General features: G+C 46.5%; 1 protein-coding gene across 2 annotated transcripts in view; it reads left to right on the top strand.

Moving 5' to 3' along the window:
- INPPL1 (inositol polyphosphate phosphatase like 1) overlaps positions 1–16,310 on the top strand; it is a 35,274-nt gene extending 18,964 nt beyond the window's left edge. For both annotated transcript variants that reach the window (XM_031962007.1, XM_031962006.1), the window contains exons 14-29: positions 117–234; positions 2,516–2,612; positions 2,756–2,894; positions 3,707–3,806; positions 4,088–4,176; positions 5,687–5,768; positions 5,891–5,980; positions 8,428–8,541; positions 8,653–8,741; positions 11,419–11,506; positions 11,799–11,954; positions 12,137–12,215; positions 12,300–12,443; positions 13,878–14,526; positions 15,101–15,234; positions 15,368–16,310. In XM_031962007.1, the coding sequence (XP_031817867.1) occupies positions 117–234; positions 2,516–2,612; positions 2,756–2,894; positions 3,707–3,806; positions 4,088–4,176; positions 5,687–5,768; positions 5,891–5,980; positions 8,428–8,541; positions 8,653–8,741; positions 11,419–11,506; positions 11,799–11,954; positions 12,137–12,215; positions 12,300–12,443; positions 13,878–14,526; positions 15,101–15,234; positions 15,368–15,458 (2,259 nt within the window). In that variant the 3' untranslated portion in view covers positions 15,459–16,310. The remainder of the gene's footprint in view (positions 1–116; positions 235–2,515; positions 2,613–2,755; positions 2,895–3,706; positions 3,807–4,087; positions 4,177–5,686; positions 5,769–5,890; positions 5,981–8,427; positions 8,542–8,652; positions 8,742–11,418; positions 11,507–11,798; positions 11,955–12,136; positions 12,216–12,299; positions 12,444–13,877; positions 14,527–15,100; positions 15,235–15,367) is intronic.
- The last annotated feature ends 681 nt before the right edge of the window (positions 16,311–16,991 follow it).

The raw sequence follows: 16,991 nt of genomic DNA, 5'->3' as shown, positions 1-16,991 counted from the left end.
GAGGCTACCTCAGCCCTCAGTTTGTGGTCCTCGGTCCCCGGGCTCTTCCAAACTCGGAAAGGAGGTAGCCCCAGCTCAGGGCTGCTTAGTAACTCTTGCCCCCTCCCCGTGTCCAGATCGCCATGCAGTCTTTGTGGAACATCAAGGTGGCCGTGCTTGTGAAGCCAGAGCATGAGAACCGCATTAGCCACGTCAGCACGTCCAGTGTGAAGACGGGCATTGCCAACACTCTGGGTAAGACACGAGGCTGAGATGGGGGGCAAAGCCCTGATCCCGAGTCAGGAGCGGGCTGGAGTCTGGCTCGGCTCCTTGTTTGCTGAGTGAGCTTGACTTCCTTACTGGGAATTGGAGGAGGCAGTTGGAACTCCAAAGCACAGGCCTCTGTGGACATGGCCCCCTCAGCCAGGCTGTGCCTTTGGATCTCTAACCTCATCCATCCCAAACCACCCTGGTCTTCCTCCCTCTGGCCTCCCCAGGAAGACCCTGCATCCTGCTTTTTGTCTCCTCCTCGTCTTGTCTCAGGATTGCCCAGGAATGAAAAGTTATCTGGGGAGGGGAAGGGGACCAGAACTTGACTTGAATTTTAGAAACTAGTGATTGATCTGTGATGGCTCTTTTCAACAACAAGGTGATTCAGGCCAATTCCAATAGACTTGTGATGGAGAGAGCCATCTGCACCCAGAGAGAGAACTGTGGGGAATAAGTGTGGGTCACAACATAGCATTTTCACCTTTGTTGTTGTTGGCTTGCTTTTATTTTCTTATTTTCTTTCCCTTTTGATCTGATTTTTCTTGTGCGATATGATAAATGTGGAAATATGTTTAAAAGAATTGCACATGTTTAACTTATACTGGATTACTTGTTTAGAGGAGGTGATAAGGAGGGAGGGAGAAAAATTTCGAATTTTTTTGGAAGATTTTACAAGGATGAATGTTGAAAACTATTTTTGCATGTATTGGGGAAAAAATATTATTTAAAAAAAGCTAATGGTTGAGAAAAAGATTAACTATCTCATCCTTGGTCTACCTGGGCCCTTCTGCATTTCTGAGTTTACTAGAATGGACCAGCAGGAGTGAGGAGGGAGCCTGGATCATTCTTCCTCTGCTGCGTGGCAAGAATAGCAGATAGAACCCTGGATTGGCTAGCCTTGCATCTAGATTGTCTTCACTGGCACAAGCAGGATTTGCTGTGTCACTTCTGCTGGTTCATTGCCCCCTTCAGGGTTCTTATTCTGTATAACAAAGGGATGGAGAGAGGACAGTCTATTAAGGTTTCCTTAGCATTTCCCAGGTCAGAGTACCATAGGATTAGAGTTGGAAGGACCTTAAATTATTTGTTTCAGAGTCTTTTAACTTTTTTTTGTCCTTTTTTTCAGCCTGACAAAGCCTATGAACCCGTGCTTAGAGTGATTTTCTTTTAAATTCATAACTGAAGGAAAAGCTACATTTTAGTTAGAGATTAGTGAAAATAAATATGCAATTTTTTCCATATTCATGTTCATATTCTTAGGTTAAGAATCTTCTTAACCTTAATGATTCTTAACCTAAGGGCAAACAAACTCCCCTCCCTTCATTTTGGAGGTGGAAACTGAGGTCTAGTGATGTTGAATGATTTGACCTAGCAGAGCCAGAATTTGAACTTGGATTCTCTGGATTAAAATCTAGTGGGTTTTTTTCCTTTTTTTTTTCTACACCATGCTGCTAGTTTTTAACCATTGCCTTTGTTCCATAGGAGTTTCTCCTTGTTTTGATGACAGGTCTAGACTTCTCTAGTTGGATAAAAATGCTGGCAATCACTGGTTATAGGGAAATAGGGTTCTAACCAATGTATCTGTGAGTATATCCTGGTCAATCGACACACAGGGAGAAGTGTTGAACCAGTGTGTCCACAAGAACACTTTTTTAGCCTCCTACTAGTAAAGATATACATAGTCATTCATCTGGCTGCTGAGTTTAGGGATCTCTAATTTGATCCTCTTCTATAAAAGGAGTGGGTTAGAAACAGTGATTGCCAACTGTGATGAACTTGGCTCTTCTCAACAATGCAGTGATTCAAGGCGATTCCAATAGACTTAGGGTGGAAAATACCAATCACATCCAGAGAGAGAACTATGGAGACTAAATGTGGATTGAAGCATAGTATTTTTTTTTTTTTCCACATGGGGGAATGGTAAGGCAGTGAGTGAGAAAAATTTGGAACTCAAAAGTTTTATGAAAATGAATGTTGGAAACTGTCTTTACTTGTATTTGGAAAAATAAAATACTATTAAAAATAGAAAAAAACAAAAAAAAGCAAAAGTTATCTCCAAGCTCAAAAATTTCATTTTTTTTTGGTCTGTTATTTCAATCAGCATATTCATCTCATGTCCTTTTTGAGTGGGAAAGGGTAGGGGAGTGGGTTTAGGAATTGCAAAGTGGACTTGGGAGAGGAACAACTCTTGTAACCTCATGTGGTTTTCATTTTGTAATATGACTCTGCCATGTCTTATCCTGGATCCTCAATCTTTTCCCCCCAGGTAACAAGGGGGCAGTTGGCGTCTCTTTTATGTTCAATGGCACCTCATTTGGCTTTGTCAATTGTCACCTCACCTCTGGCAATGAGAAGACTGCCAGGTAAGGAAGTAGCGATGGGAAAGTAGCGAAGGGATTTCCCTTGTTTGCTTGTGGTCTGTCTTTGAGTGAACTCTCAGCTGGTTCCTGTCCTAGAAATTTTCTGACCTCTCTGGATGACTTTCTTCCATTCCCTCCCTCTGTAGGAGGAATCAGAATTACCTGGACATCCTTCGGCTGCTGTCCCTGGGTGACCGACAGCTCAGTGCATTTGACATGTCTTTGCGTTTCACCCATCTCTTCTGGTTTGGAGACCTCAACTATCGGCTGGACATGGATATTCAGGTTTGGGGGGAGGTGGATAGAGGAGGGAGGGATGATCCATTTAATTATGTGCACTCCATATGTGGAATACGTAAATTTGAATGACCAAATAAGAGAAGATATCTAGAGATATCATTACAGATCTTGAAGGGAGATGGGGAATAGATTGCTAGACAGAACTGAAGAGGACTTAGTTTATAGATTATAGAATGTCATAGCTGTGACATAGAATGGCAGAACTGGGGAAGACTTTGGAACATAAAATGGCAAAGGTGGAAGGAACCTTATAACAGAGAATGTTAGAGCCAGGAGAGATTTTAGAAGTCAGAATATAGAACACTAAAGCTGGAAGGGGACCTTAAGACTGAATATCTGAGCTGAGAGGTATCTCACCTTATCCTCCTGGCTTCCTTCAAAGCTTGGCTTAAATCCGCCCTTCTGCAGTTCTTTCCCAGTCCTCTTTGTTGCTAGTGCCTTCCCTCTGAGATCACCTTCCATTTACACCTTATATATCTTGTATGTAGTTATTTGTGTATTGCCTCCCCATCAGAATCCCCAACAGGGAGGTTTTTGCCTTTCTTTGTGTCATCAGGACTTAGCACAGTGACTGGCCCATAGTAAACATTTTATAAATGCTTGTTGACCCTTAGATCAGAGTTTGTTGGAACAGAACCTTAGGACTTGGGAGGGGAAAATGGATGTGAGGTTGGAGTAACTGGATAAAAATGTGAAGGCCTGAAGTATATTCAAATGAGGTTACTTCTTGGGAGAGGGAAAATAGATGGAGGAGAAATTCTCACCTAACCCTCAGCCCCTTCTCCCTTTCACCCCAGGAAATTCTCAATTACATCAGCCGAAAGGAGTTTGAACCCCTTCTTCGGGTGGACCAGCTCAACCTGGAGCGTGAGAAGCACAAGGTTTTCCTGAGATTCAGTGAGTGTGTGTTTGTGGGGATGGGGGGGGGGGGGGAACGGGGATATGGCAGTGCACACATGCACACAGGTAGACTGGGGCAGAGGAGAGAGCTAATGAAAAATGATATAGCTCTCTTGCTGAATTAAAGAGGGGTAGTCAAGGCACAAAGACCTTGGAGTTAGGAGATCTGAGACAGGGTTTTTCTGTTTTTGTTTTGTTTTTGGTGGGGGGGGATCTTTTGGGCTCCAGTTCCCTGAGAACTTGTTTTAGGGTCCCTGACCCTCTGTCCTCCATGCCAGGTGAGGAAGAGATCTCTTTCCCCCCCACCTACCGCTATGAGCGTGGCTCCCGGGACACTTATGCCTGGCACAAACAGAAACCAACTGGGGTAAGTAGGGAGGAACTGGAGGGTGGCGGGTGAGGCAATGGCTGATTTGGCTCTGTGATCTTGAAGAAGCCATAGAATAATAGAATAATAGAATAATTTAGAGTCATAGAATTTAGAATCCTAGGATTTTGCAACTTGGAGACTTGGCATCTTGAAGCACGAGTATTTTGAATTGGTTCTCCCAAGATCCTCAGAGCCGATAACAGCCTTAGACATTTCCCTGAGGCTGGTCCGTAATCTATCCTAGACTTGGTACTTAAAGAGCCTTTAGGACCTCATTGATAGGGGATGTAAAGCCTGCTTAGAAAAAGGCTATTTAATTTTTCTGGACCTGAGTTTTCCCCGTCAAATGAGCCAAACACCTCCTTCTTTGCCAGCCCCATAATTCATTGAATACATAATTCACTATACATATATGAGGAATTGTTAATGTTATAAGAACCTTCCCAGGGGATGAGTTTTGATAGAACTAGTTGCCACCTTCACTGTCCTTGGAATTTTCACCTATTGATGGCCAGAGAGCTTCAGAATGTCAGCAAGGAGATTTAACCTCTTCTCACCCATAGTGAACCCTCTTTTCCCTAGGCTGTTGGGGTTCAGGCCCGTCTGTTCACTCTTAGCAGTTTCAGCTCCTTCCCTGTGGCAAAACCATTTACCGCTGCCCTTAGTCACTCCAAGTAAGGGCGAGTTTTAGCAAGAGTTGACTAGTAATGAGGGAAAGAGTGAAATTATCCAGAATATATAATTTAGAGGGAATTATGGAAATACTGAGCCTAGGGCCAGGGAATCTTGTGAAAGACCTTTTTTGGTTGGATCACACTGTTCAGTCCAAGCTTAGGTGGCTAAAAAAAAACAAACCAACCCCACCCCATTCTCCAGCCAGGGTTCTGGGCTTTCCTCCATGTGCAATTGGCCACTTTGCTTCCCAGGGTGACCCACCAAGTATGCTTCCCCTTGCTCGCCTAGCTGGCGTTGAGTTGGCAACGAGAACTCTAGGAGGGTTTATGTTCCAGCTCAGTGACTCACTGTAGGATCGTGGGCAAGTTCTTTCCTCTTATCTCTAAAATGAGGGGTTTGGACCATATGACCTCTTAACCCCTTGTCAGCTCGAACAGCCTATAGTTATGAGACTGGGCAGTCTTTGAGGCTCCATCCCTTCGCTGACGTGCCATCCCAACATTCTGAGTTCTATTTTTCTACATTTTCTATTACTTTATATTTAATTAGAGGCAGTTTTGCGTATAGGATGGAGGACATGGTCCTTGGTAATTAGGAGCTTAATAAATGTTTGATGACTGAACTGACTGACTGACTACCCTAGTTTCATACAACCTTCTGTCATGTTTCCCTATATACCAGGACGGAGCAGCCAGCTCTCTGCACGATTAATTGTGAAATGACAGCAGTCAGATGGGAGGCCTGAGCCTCCGTTCCTCCCTTGGGTCAGCTCCTGATGCTCAGCCCCTTCCCCAGGGGAATTTTCCCCTTCTAATCCTCATTCCCTCTGCAGGTCCGGACCAATGTACCCTCTTGGTGTGACCGCATCCTCTGGAAATCTTACCCCGAGACCCACATCAACTGCAATTCCTATGGTAAGAGCTGCACAGTGGAGGGGACTGGTGGGAAGCAGTGCAGTCTAGCCTTGGAGGGGGAGGAGGAGATGGGAGGTAAGGGTTTTGTCCCCTCTCCTCTCACTGCTGGCTGATCACCACAGGTTGCACAGATGACATTGTCACTAGTGACCATTCCCCAGTGTTTGGAGCCTTTGAAGTTGGAGTTACTTCCCAGTTTGTCTCCAAGAAAGGTGAGAGAGTGAATGACTCTGTGTCATGGGAATCCCTGCCCTCTTCCCTGATGGCATCTTTTGCACTCCATTGTCTTTCTTAGGATCTAGATTCTATTTCCTCTCTTTTTTAAAATTAGTGTTTTATTTTTCCAAATACATGCAAAGAGTAGTTTTCATCATTCACCTTTGCAAAACCTTATATTTCAAATTTTTCCCTCATTTCTCCCCTCTTCTCTCCCCAAAACAGCAAGCAATCTGCTACAGGTTATAGTTTCTCTTCTTGAGATACAGTTGAGCATTTGGGAGGTGGATGTTTGGGGATATGTCTTCATCTCTCAGAAACTGTTGTTACCTTTGGGTTCTAGACTCTCCTGCTAGGGATTTAAATTCTAAGGTTCTCTACTTTTTTTTTTGTTGAGGCAGTTGGCGTTAAGTGACTTGCCCAGGATCACACAGCTAGGCAGCATTAAGTGTCTCAGACCAGATTTGAACTTAGGTCCTCCTGACTTGAGGGCTGAGGCTCTATCCACTGCACCCCCAGTTGCCCCTCTCTGTTTTTAACCTCAGTTTTCAAGTTATTTCACTTATTCTTTGATCACAATTTCTACACTTTCTTCTGAAGGATTCAAATTCTAGGTTTTGCCTTTTATTTTGAATTTTAACATTTGAGTACGCATTTGTCTTCTCAGTTTTCTCCTCTACCAGACCCCAGGTTCTAGTGGCTCTAGCTTCATTCCTTTAAGAAATAATTTACCTCAGGGTTGTTGTGAGGCTTAAATAAAATAATGTCTGTAAAACAGTGGGCCAGTTTTAAAGATATATATCTATTATATGATAGAATAATTTTGGCTTTTCCTTTCCTTGGTCCCGTGTTCTTGATCTCTCCCCCAAAGTCTATATTTTAGGTTTTCCTTTGTCCCCACCTCCAGAGTCTAGATTTTACTTGTGACTTTTAATGCCTAGTTTGTATATTTCTGGGAGCTCAAGTTCTAGGTTCTTTCCCTGTGGGAATTTAGGTTTTAGACTGTCCCCTGTCACTGACTCTTAAGTTCTTGATGTTTCCCTCGATGGAGTTTTTGCTCTCGTCCTGGTTCTGGTTTGAAACTCTGTGTCTGTTCTTCCCCCTATCTCATCTCATACCATCTGTGTTTTCTTATAAAGAAATGACTTTTTCAAATTCAAAGGATGAAAGAATTGGAGAGAAACTTCTAGATTTGATTCCCTAGGTGTGTGAATCTGAGCAAGTCTTTTTCATCAGTCAGAAACATTAATTAAGCACATATTATGTGCCAGGCATTGCACTAAGCACTGGAAATAACAACAACAAAAAGATTAAGGATAATACCTATTCTCAGGGAGCTCACCCACTAATTAAGGGGGGGGAAAGGCAAACACCTAAAAGCTCTAAACAGGATAAATAGGAAATAATCAACAGAGGGAGGAACTAGAGCTTAGGAGGATAGGAAACCTATAGGAGGTGGGATTTTAGCAGGGACATCCAGGAGGCAGAGATGGCATTAATGGAATGGAAGGAGAGAATTCTATTGAAAATGCATGGGGGCCAGAAATAATCTTGTGGGAAGCACGATGTCACTGATCACAGATTCCTGAATGGGACTAAAGTATAAGATGTCTGGAAAGGTAAGAGAAGGAGCCAGGCTATGATGGGATGTAAAAACCAGAAGATTTTATATTTGATCCTGGAGCTGATAAGAAGCCACTGGAATTGATTGAAAAGGGAGATGACATGGGCAAACCTGCACTTTAGAAAGCTCAATTTGATAGCTTAATGGAGCATGGACTTTTCTTCTGAGTCACTGTTTCCTTATGTGCAAAAGTGGGGATAATGGTTATTTAAGGTAATTACAGAGCAAGTGGTTAGAATCCTGAAGTAGGGAAGACCTAACTGGGTTCAAATCCAGCCTTTCTCTATGAGAAGAGGGATCATCTGTCATGACTTCCAAGGACTGATGATGGAACGAGAGGTAGTGAGCCACAAGGGTGTTTGAACAAGGCACATCCATTCAGATATGGTACCAGCTTGTTGTGTATAACTATTTCTTTGTTACAAAGGAGGTCTCTGTGGGGTTGGAGGGATGGGGAAATAAAAGCAGTGGTCAAAAAAAAAAAGGATTGATAATTTTTGAAAAGAAAGAATAATAGAGATTTGTTCTACATGGCTCCAGGGAGAACTAAGAACACTGAGTGGATGATTTGGGCCCATTTTAATGAGAAAGTTCCTAACAGAGCTAAGAGTGAGATTGGGGTACATCTGGAGGTAGTGAGCTCCTCATCACCGGAGGTCATCCAGTGAAGGTGACCATTTGTCCAGGAGGCTTTGGAGACAGGTTTAGTTCAGGCCACAGTTGGATAAGATTCCTTCTGAGGTCTGTTCCAGCTCTGAGATGAGCTCTTGTCTCTTCCCATCTGCCCTTTCCCCTTACCCCTTTTTTCCTCTGGTTTAGGGCTCTCCAAGCCATCAGATCAGGCTTATATCGAATTTGAGAGTGTGGAAGCCATAGTCAAAACTGCCAGCCGAACCAAATTCTTCATTGAATTTTACTCTACTTGCCTAGAAGGTGAGAACTAGGAGAAGAAGTTTGATGGGAAGGGGCAATGCCATGGTCTGGGAGGGCATTTGGGCAGGAAACTTTGGGACACTTACTTAAAGACTCTTCTCCCTTCTCCAGAATACAAAAAGAGTTTTGAGAATGATGCACAGAGCAGTGACAACATCAATTTCCTCAAAGTTCAGTGGTCCTCAAGTCAGCTGCCTAAGGTGAGGCTCCTGGGTGGGAAGCTAGGGAGGAAGGAGGGACTGGGACCTGAAGTAGGAAAAGGAAATGAGTCTATGTAACGACAGCTAGCATTTATATGGTGCTTGAAGATTTGCAAAGCACATGACAAATATGCTCCCATTATATCCTCACAACAACAGCGGGAGGTATGCTATTATTAGTCCCCGTTTTACAGATAAGGAAGCTGAGGCAGATTTGCCCAAAACACATAGCTAGTAAATGTGTGCAGCTATATTTGAACTCAGATTTTTTTGACTTTATTGGGTCACCTGAGGTGTGTGTATGAATCTATATTTGTTTGGAAGGGATTGTATGACTGAGTTTAGGGTGTGAGAATAAGAAAAATAGTGGAGGATAAAGGTACCATAGTATTGAAGATGGGTAAATATTGTCTTAATTTTTCAAAAAGAGAGGGAGAAAGTATTTTTATTTTTTAAAATTATATGCTGATAGACTTCATTTTGAATTCCTGACAAAGTTCTAGAGCTAGGAAGTCTAGATATTTTCAAACTAGCTGTTGTACCTGTATAAGATGAAATGTCATAGGGCATAAATGTAAAACATGAAGTTAGGTTTAAGAAATTAACTTTACAGAGTGAAATAAGTATGACTAACTCTATGATCTCAATGAGTCAGCAGTGTGACTTGGCAGCTAAAATAGCTAAATCCATTTTAGGCTTTATTAAGAGAGGGAGAGAGCTCAGAACACAGAAGTGACATTTACTAGCTATGTAGATCATTTAACCTTTCCGTGCCTCAGTTTTCCCATCTATAAAATGAGGGAGTTGGACTCGATGGTGTGCAAGATCTCTCCCTTCCAGTTCTAAATCTATGATCCTGTAACAGTTCTATTCTACTGTTGCCCAATCAATTAATAAATTTAAAGTGCCTACTAATGCTAGGTACTATGCTAAGTGCTGAGGTTACAGAAAGAGGCAAAATGAGTAAATCGAGCAGAAACAAGAAAATATTGTATATAATAAGATTGTGTGATGATCAATTGTGATAGACTTAGCTCTTCTCAGCTATTCAGTGATCCAAGGTAATTTTAATAAGCTCTGGATAGAAAAATGCTATTCCAGAGAGGACTTTTGGGGACTGAATTCAGATTAAAGCATACTGTTTTCACCCTTTTTATGTTTTTTTCTTTTTCATGGTTTTCCCCTTTTGTTTTGATTTTTCTTCCCCAACATGATTTATATAGAAATATGTTAAAAGTGATTGTACATGCATAATCTGTATCGAATTTCTTGCTAGCATTGGGAAGCTATTTTTTGTAAATGAGGGAGAAAAAAATTGGAACTCAAAATCTTAACAAAAATAAATGTTGAAAACCATCTTTATATGTAATTGGAAAAATAATGTGCTATTAAAATAAAAGTTAAAAAATAAAAGAGACAAAAAGATCTCATCCTCAGGGAACTCAAAGTGTAATGGGGGCGGGGGATAAGCAGCAACAAATATGTACAAGCATTCTGTATATAGGAGACATTGGAAATAAGAAAGGGAAAGCACTAAGATTAAGAGAGGTTGAGACAGGCTTCCTGAACAAGACAGGATTTTTGTTGCGACTAAAGGAGGTCAGGCAAGAGGGAGAGTATGCCTAGAGCAAAGAGATGAATTGTTTTGTTACTGGATCAAAGAGTACATGGTGGGGAAGGGACTAAAGTGTAAGAAAACAAAAAATACAAGGGGACCAAATTATGAAGGGCATTGGTTGCCAAAGATAGAATTTTGTATTTAATCTTAGAGGTGATAGAAAGCTTTTGGAGTTTTTTGAGTAATGGGGTAACATGGTCAGACCTGTATTTTAAGAAATTCACTTTAATGGCTGGAAATGGAAAATGGATTGGAATGGGGACAGATTTGAGGCAGGCAGACTCACACAAGCTCTTGCTGTTGTTGAAATGTGCCCAGTCAGATCAATATGGTGCATTGTGTGTCATTCTGGGGGACATGGTTTTAGGGAGGACCTTGGCAGACCAGGGGAGTGGTCAAAATAAGGCAATCAGCATAGTGATATTTTACCATGCAAGGATTGATGGGAGGAAATGAGAATATTTGGGTTGGAGAGGCTGAGACTTGGAGAGAACTTTTTATAACATATTAAGTACTTGAAGGGTGGGATGCGGAACATGGATTCACTTTGTTCTGCTTGGTCCTTCTGGGGAGAACAAAGATAGGGAATTTAATGGTTGTGATTATGTTTTAATGAGAGACTAGGAAGGTTTGTTTGGGAGAGTGTATCAGTGTCATTATAGGAGTCTGTGGGACCCTAGGTTTGCCTGAAGTTGGGTAAATGGTACATTGAATTTCCATTCAGCAAGACCCAAGTTCAAATGTGGCAACTTCTGCCTCAGTTTCCTAAACTCTAAAAACTATTATTAACAACTACTTTCCAGGGTTCTTGTGAGGGTCAAGTGAGATAATATTTGTAATACTCTTTGTACAGAGCTGGCACTTAGTAGGCACTTAATAAGTGTTTCCTTTTCTTTCCCTTTTGGACAAGTGAGCATCTCTGTGGGTCCCACTGCAAGTAAAACACAGTGTTCAGTAGTTATTGGCGTGTGACTTGCCGAGGGCAGTTTGTGTGTTTGGGGCTGTGTGTGAGGAGCACAGTTCATAATGTATCTGTCTTTCCTGCCACCTCTCCCCCAGCTGAAGCCCATCCTGTCAGAGATTGAATACTTGCAGGACCAGCACCTTTTGCTGACGGTTAAGTCCATGGATGGATATGAGTCCTATGGTGAGGGGTAGGGACAGAGTGTAGCATGTGGGGAGCAGAGAGGAGGGGATTTCTAAGGAAGTTGAACAAAGGGATGAGGAGAACCTTCTGACAGAAGGAATGGAGAATAGTTTCTGGAAGATGGGGGAGAGGGCGGTTGAGTTCTCTGGGCAAAAGTTCCTGGGCTGCCTGGGTCTTAGGGGGAGGAGAGGAGGATGTAGTTTCTAGGACGGGTCTTGGATTGGAGGGGGAGGTGGGTAGGAGAGGTTGGGAAAGGGTTAGAGAATCTCTAAACTCTTTGTCCCACTCTTAGGTGAATGTGTGATTGCACTCAAGTCTATGATTGGCAGCACAACTCAACAGTTCTTGACTTTCCTATCCCACCGAGGTGAAGAAACGGGGAACATCAGAGGCTCCATGAAGGTGCGGGTGCCAGCTGAACGGCTAGGCACCCGAGAGCGGCTCTACGGTGGGGGCACTACCAGGCATGGGGACGGGAGCCTCTGGCCACAGAGAGCCCTTAGTTCTGGGAGGTGGAGGAACCCGGGGACTCAGGAATCTGAGCAGACCCTCAGTGGCAGCCAGGCTCTGTTGGGGTCCTGGTCTGGGGAGTGGGAGCCGTGCTCTTGAGCTCCTTCCGTTGCCCCCTAGAGTGGATCAGTGTTGACAAGGACGAAGCAGGAGCAAAGGGAAAGCCACCATCTGTGTCTCGAGGCAGCCAGGACTACAGGTAAGAGATGGGGCAGGAGACTTGAAAGATTGAGAGGGGTCCTCCTCTCATCCCTTATCCCTGGATCTTCTCCCTACCTTCCAGGTCTTGGAGCCGAAAACCCGGCCCTGCTGAGGCCTCCTGCCCCCTGTCCAAGCTATTTGATGAGCCTGAGAAGCCGCCTCCAACAGGAAGGCCTCCAGCCCCACCTCGTGCAGCACCTCGTGAGGATCCTCCCCCTGCTCCCAGGTGAGGATTCCCCCGATTCTTCCAGGTATTGCCTCCCTGGCTCCCAGAAAAGGATCCTCCTTCCTAGGTAAGGATTCCCACTCCATCCTAAGTGAGAAGTCTCTCCATTATTGGATTTGGAATCAAAGTCCTGTGACTGGACTCCTAACTTTGCTTTTATTCACTAAACCTCTAAATTTCCTCCTCTGTAAAATGAAAGGATTGGATTAAATTCTGTTCAAGTTGCATCCCACTTTTGTTGTGCCATCCATGTCTTTCAGCTATTCTTTTCTTCCTCTCACTTATGTCTCCAGTTTTCTTTGTAGTTTGGGGTTTGTGGGAGATAACCCTCCAAAGGCTAATGTTTCTTCTTAAATCTTATGCCTTTGTTTTCCCTATATTTTTTACCAAGTGGAAATTGGTGCCTTGACTATGAATGGGTCTTTGTGGTTTAAAGAACCAGGATTCTCCTGGTTGTGGTTAAGGAGACAGTGGAGACAGTGTTGTATAATGGACTGAACACCAGAGTTCGAGTCAGGAGAACCAAATTCAAACTTTAGCTCTGATGTTGACTAGCTATGGGATCTTGGACCCTTTTGCTGCAATTAAATGAAATAGTACTTTACTACTGTTCACTTCACAGTGGTACTTAATGGAGCTTAAGATGCTATGTAAATGTAAATTATTTGTGACTCAGTTTTGCCTTTAAAATAAAAATAGAATTCTACCTCAGAATAGCTCAATGTAAATATTGTTTGTTAGTGCTAATTAAATTGAAATAGCATGTACAGTTTACCAATATAAATCTGGTTTTTTCTGTATGTACAAGCTCTGTATTTATATAAACTCCCAAGTACAATTTGAGACTTCTCGCTACTCTTAATTGTTCTTAAATCACTTCTTAATCTAATCCTAGTTCTTTTCCTAACTTGAGTAGAAATAACTCATTGGAAATCTTTTTTGGAGTCAGATGCCTTCTTGGAAAGGCAACAAAAGTCTTCAGGCTGCTTTCCTCAGCAGTCTCTTACTTACCATAATTAAAGGGCTCATATTTCCATTCCCTTTGGCTCCTACTGTCCCCCTACGTGTATTTGGCTCAGGTTTCACTTGGAGTTAAAGGCCTCTCCCCATGCAACTTCCTCCACAGCTGCGGGTTGTCTTAGAATAGAACCCTATTTGGAACAGACTTCAGAGACCATTCAGCGCGCGCTCTTAACTTTACCCAGGAGGAAAGAGAAGAGGAGGGATTTCCCCAATTCAATTCATTAAACATCTATTAAGCACCTACTGTGTGCCAGACACTGCACTGAGCACTAAACCAAGCCACATGAATCAGTGTCGATTGGAAGTAGAATGGGGCTGATAACTTTAGCCTAGTCAGCGCTTTTCCTCCCTCCACCACGCGGTTGCTTTTATCTACCTTCGCTCTTCTGAGCCATCCCCTTCCATTCCCAGGTCAAAACCAGAAGGGGCTCTGGAACCCGAGGGGGCGACAGCACCCCCCATGAAGAACAGTTTCAATAACCCAGCCTACTATGTCCTGGAGGGGGTCCCGCACCAGCTGCTGCCCCCGGACCCTCCCGCCCCTGCCCCGCCCGCCAAGGCTCCCGCTCCTCCGGCCACAAAGAACAAGGTGGCCATCACGGTGCCCCCCCTGCAGCCAGGCCGGCGCCGGCCCCCTCGAGTAGGAGAGGGGAGCTCATCGGACGAGGAGGGCGGGACCTTGCCCCCCCCTGACTTCCCTCCGCCGCCACTGCCCGACTCGGCCAGCCTGGATCTGCCTGTGGTGGGCCTCCGCCGGGGAGGGGCCGAAATGCGGGGGCCACCGACTCCCAAGGCCCACCCCCGACCCCCCCTGCCCCCCAGCCCCTCACCAGCCAGTGCCTTTCTTGGGGAGGTGAGCGGGGATGACCGCTCCTGCTCCGTGCTGCAGATGGCCAAGACTCTGAGCGAGGCCGATTACGCCGCCGGACCGGCCAGGGGGAGCCTGATGGGAGGCCCCCTGGACCTGCCTCCCCGCGGCCTTCCCCCGGACTACGGCCGAGCCCTCGGCTTCCCCCCACCGCGAATCCGCGAGAGCATCCAGGAAGACCTGGCTGAGGAGGTTTGTGCGCGTGTCCGATTCCGGGGCTAAACTGGGGGCTCACGGGTGGGCATGTGGCTGCCCGGGCTATTCGTGCGGGCCTGGCATCGGGGCCCCCAAGATAGATGCTTGCATTCAAGGCCCTCCGCGGCCTGCCCCGCGCTTATTCCCCGCCGCTCTGTTAAATGGAATCCCCCTCGGAGCGTTTGGCCGGACGGGCCTCCGCCCCGGAAGCGCTTCTCCTCCCCTCCGAACCTAGTCCGCGCTTCAAGGGTCGGCTCCGGGCGCTCCTTCCTTCAGCTTTCCCGAGACCCCGGGCCGGGAGGCTCTCTGCCCCCCTCCCCCCTGACCCTCAGACTCCCCTGGATGATAGTTATTTGAGTGTGTTCTACTTCCCTGCCTTTTTTTTCATTTTTTGTTTCCTCAAAATAATCACGAGGCGGGGGAGGGGGCGCGGGGTCGGGGGGCGAGCAGGTGCCTGCTCAGGTTTGCCTCTGGCCTCGGACTTCCCATCCCCGCCCCTGTCCGAGTGGGGGAGGGGGGCGCGGGGGGCGCGGGCGGTCAGGCCCTGACGGCCTTTGGTCTGTGCCCACAGGCTCCGTGCCCGCAGGGTGGGCGGGCAGGCAGCCTGGCAGAGGGGAGCATGGGGGCCTGGCTCCGGGCCCTGGGCATGGAGCGCTACGAGGAGGGGCTGGTACACAACGGATGGGATGACCTGGAGTTCCTCAGGTGAGCGGGGGCTTGGGAGTGCCGAGCCCGGGGAGGAGCCCACGGTAAGGGGGAGGAGCCCACGGCAAGGGGGAGGGGCTTGGCGGGGCGCTGTTACCGAGGCAACCCGATGACCGAGTCCCGGTTCCCGCAGTGACATCACTGAGGAAGACTTGGAGGAGGCCGGAGTCCAGGACCCGGCTCACAAGCGCCTCCTGCTGGATTCGCTGCAGCACAGCAAGTGACCTTGCAAGATTGATGCTGCCCCAGTGGGAAGGGCTCAGGGCTAGGAAGGGCTCCGCCCAGACTGTGAGGACCCCGACCACCTAGTGTGCTTCCCCTTGACCCCTTCCCTCCGCCCCGATTTTGGAGGGATTTCCCCTCCAAATCCCCATCATGAAGGAACTTGCCCATTCTGCCTCACCCAGGGCTGAGGCAGGTTGCCATAGTTACTGGTGTCTCCCTCCGCCTATTTATTGGGGAGACTCCAGCCTCGGGGGAGAATCCCCGCGGCCCTCCTCACCCAGTGGAGCACTTTTCGCTCCATCCCTGTTGGCCAATCAGTGTCTCTACTTCTGTGTTGGTTCGCTCCCCTCCCCGTCAGGCTTTGGGACTGGTTGCCCAATTTGAAAGGCTCCCCGCTCATTCCAGGGAGGCCGTTGGTCCAAGGTTTTGCCCCCGCTGGGGCTGCTGGAGAGGGCCGGTTTCTGCTCACTCCCTCACGTTTCCCAGCAGGGAAAGGGCGCCAGTAAGAGGGGGTCCTTGCTACATTTCACACTTTCCCCCCCCTCCCGTCGGGGCTCCCCGAGCCACAGGGAGCCCTCGGTCAGGTCCCCACCCAGGCTGGCATCCTATCCGGAAATGAAGGAGCAATCCCCTTCCTCCAGTCTGGCTGGGCTGGGGTCCCCGCTGCCGTGGGGGAGGGGGAGGGAGGGCTCTGTGTTAATTTAATCGTTTATGGGACATGGGGGGAGAGGGGGAGGGAGGGAAGGGTGTGTGTGTGGACACTTGTAATGTTATTTTATGAGGGAGCAGAGTTAGGGCATGTTTTGAGTCCCAGCCCTAACTCCCTCAGCAATAAAGGACCTGTTTGCTTATCTCCTGCAACCCACTTCCTTTGTGATGCCCACCAAAAACAGGAAAACGTGGAGCCTCGGTTTCCCCTTCTGTAAAAATGAAATGGTTTCTAAACTTCCAGTAAGCTCCAAAATTCTTTGTTCTAGGCAGAAGAAGCTGAATGGGGATGGGGACACGTTGAAGTGGGGGGCCTAAGAGTGAGGGAAAAGAGTCTCAGAGGACAGGCAGCTGGAGAACTCAGGAAAGGGGAGGACAGAATGCTCCCATAGAAGCCCGTCTCTGGGAGGGTGAAGGAGGGTGAACCCGACCTCAAGGCCCGACCGTACCATCTCATCCATCTCCTTCACCTTTTAATGACCGGGGCTTGTCCAGCTTCTACTCCAAGACCCAGAGTGAGAGGGAACCCATTGATTGCCCAGACCACAGCTCCAAGTTTGGGGGTTTTTCCCCATCCTAATCTCTGCTGCACTTGACAGCTATTATGGGGTTCCTCTTCTTCATTCCAAGTGGCCCCAGTTTCATCCTTGTGTATTTTAGTCTCCAAATTTTTACCCCATCCTGGCTACCCTCATCTAGTTTGTCCTAAATTTGGGAGGCCAGAACTCCATGCAGTATTTCATCTATGATCTGATTATCAGAGAAGGCCTGGGGAGAACTGCCTCCCTGCTTCTGGATGCTGTGTCTCTCAAGGCAGCTCAAGT

The sequence above is a fragment of the Sarcophilus harrisii genome, chromosome 3 (assembly GCF_902635505.1).
Source record: "Sarcophilus harrisii chromosome 3, mSarHar1.11, whole genome shotgun sequence".
NCBI lineage: Eukaryota > Metazoa > Chordata > Mammalia > Dasyuromorphia > Dasyuridae > Sarcophilus > Sarcophilus harrisii.
The sequence above is the reverse complement of the archived record's forward strand: the minus strand, read 5'-3'. Positions and strand labels throughout refer to the sequence as shown.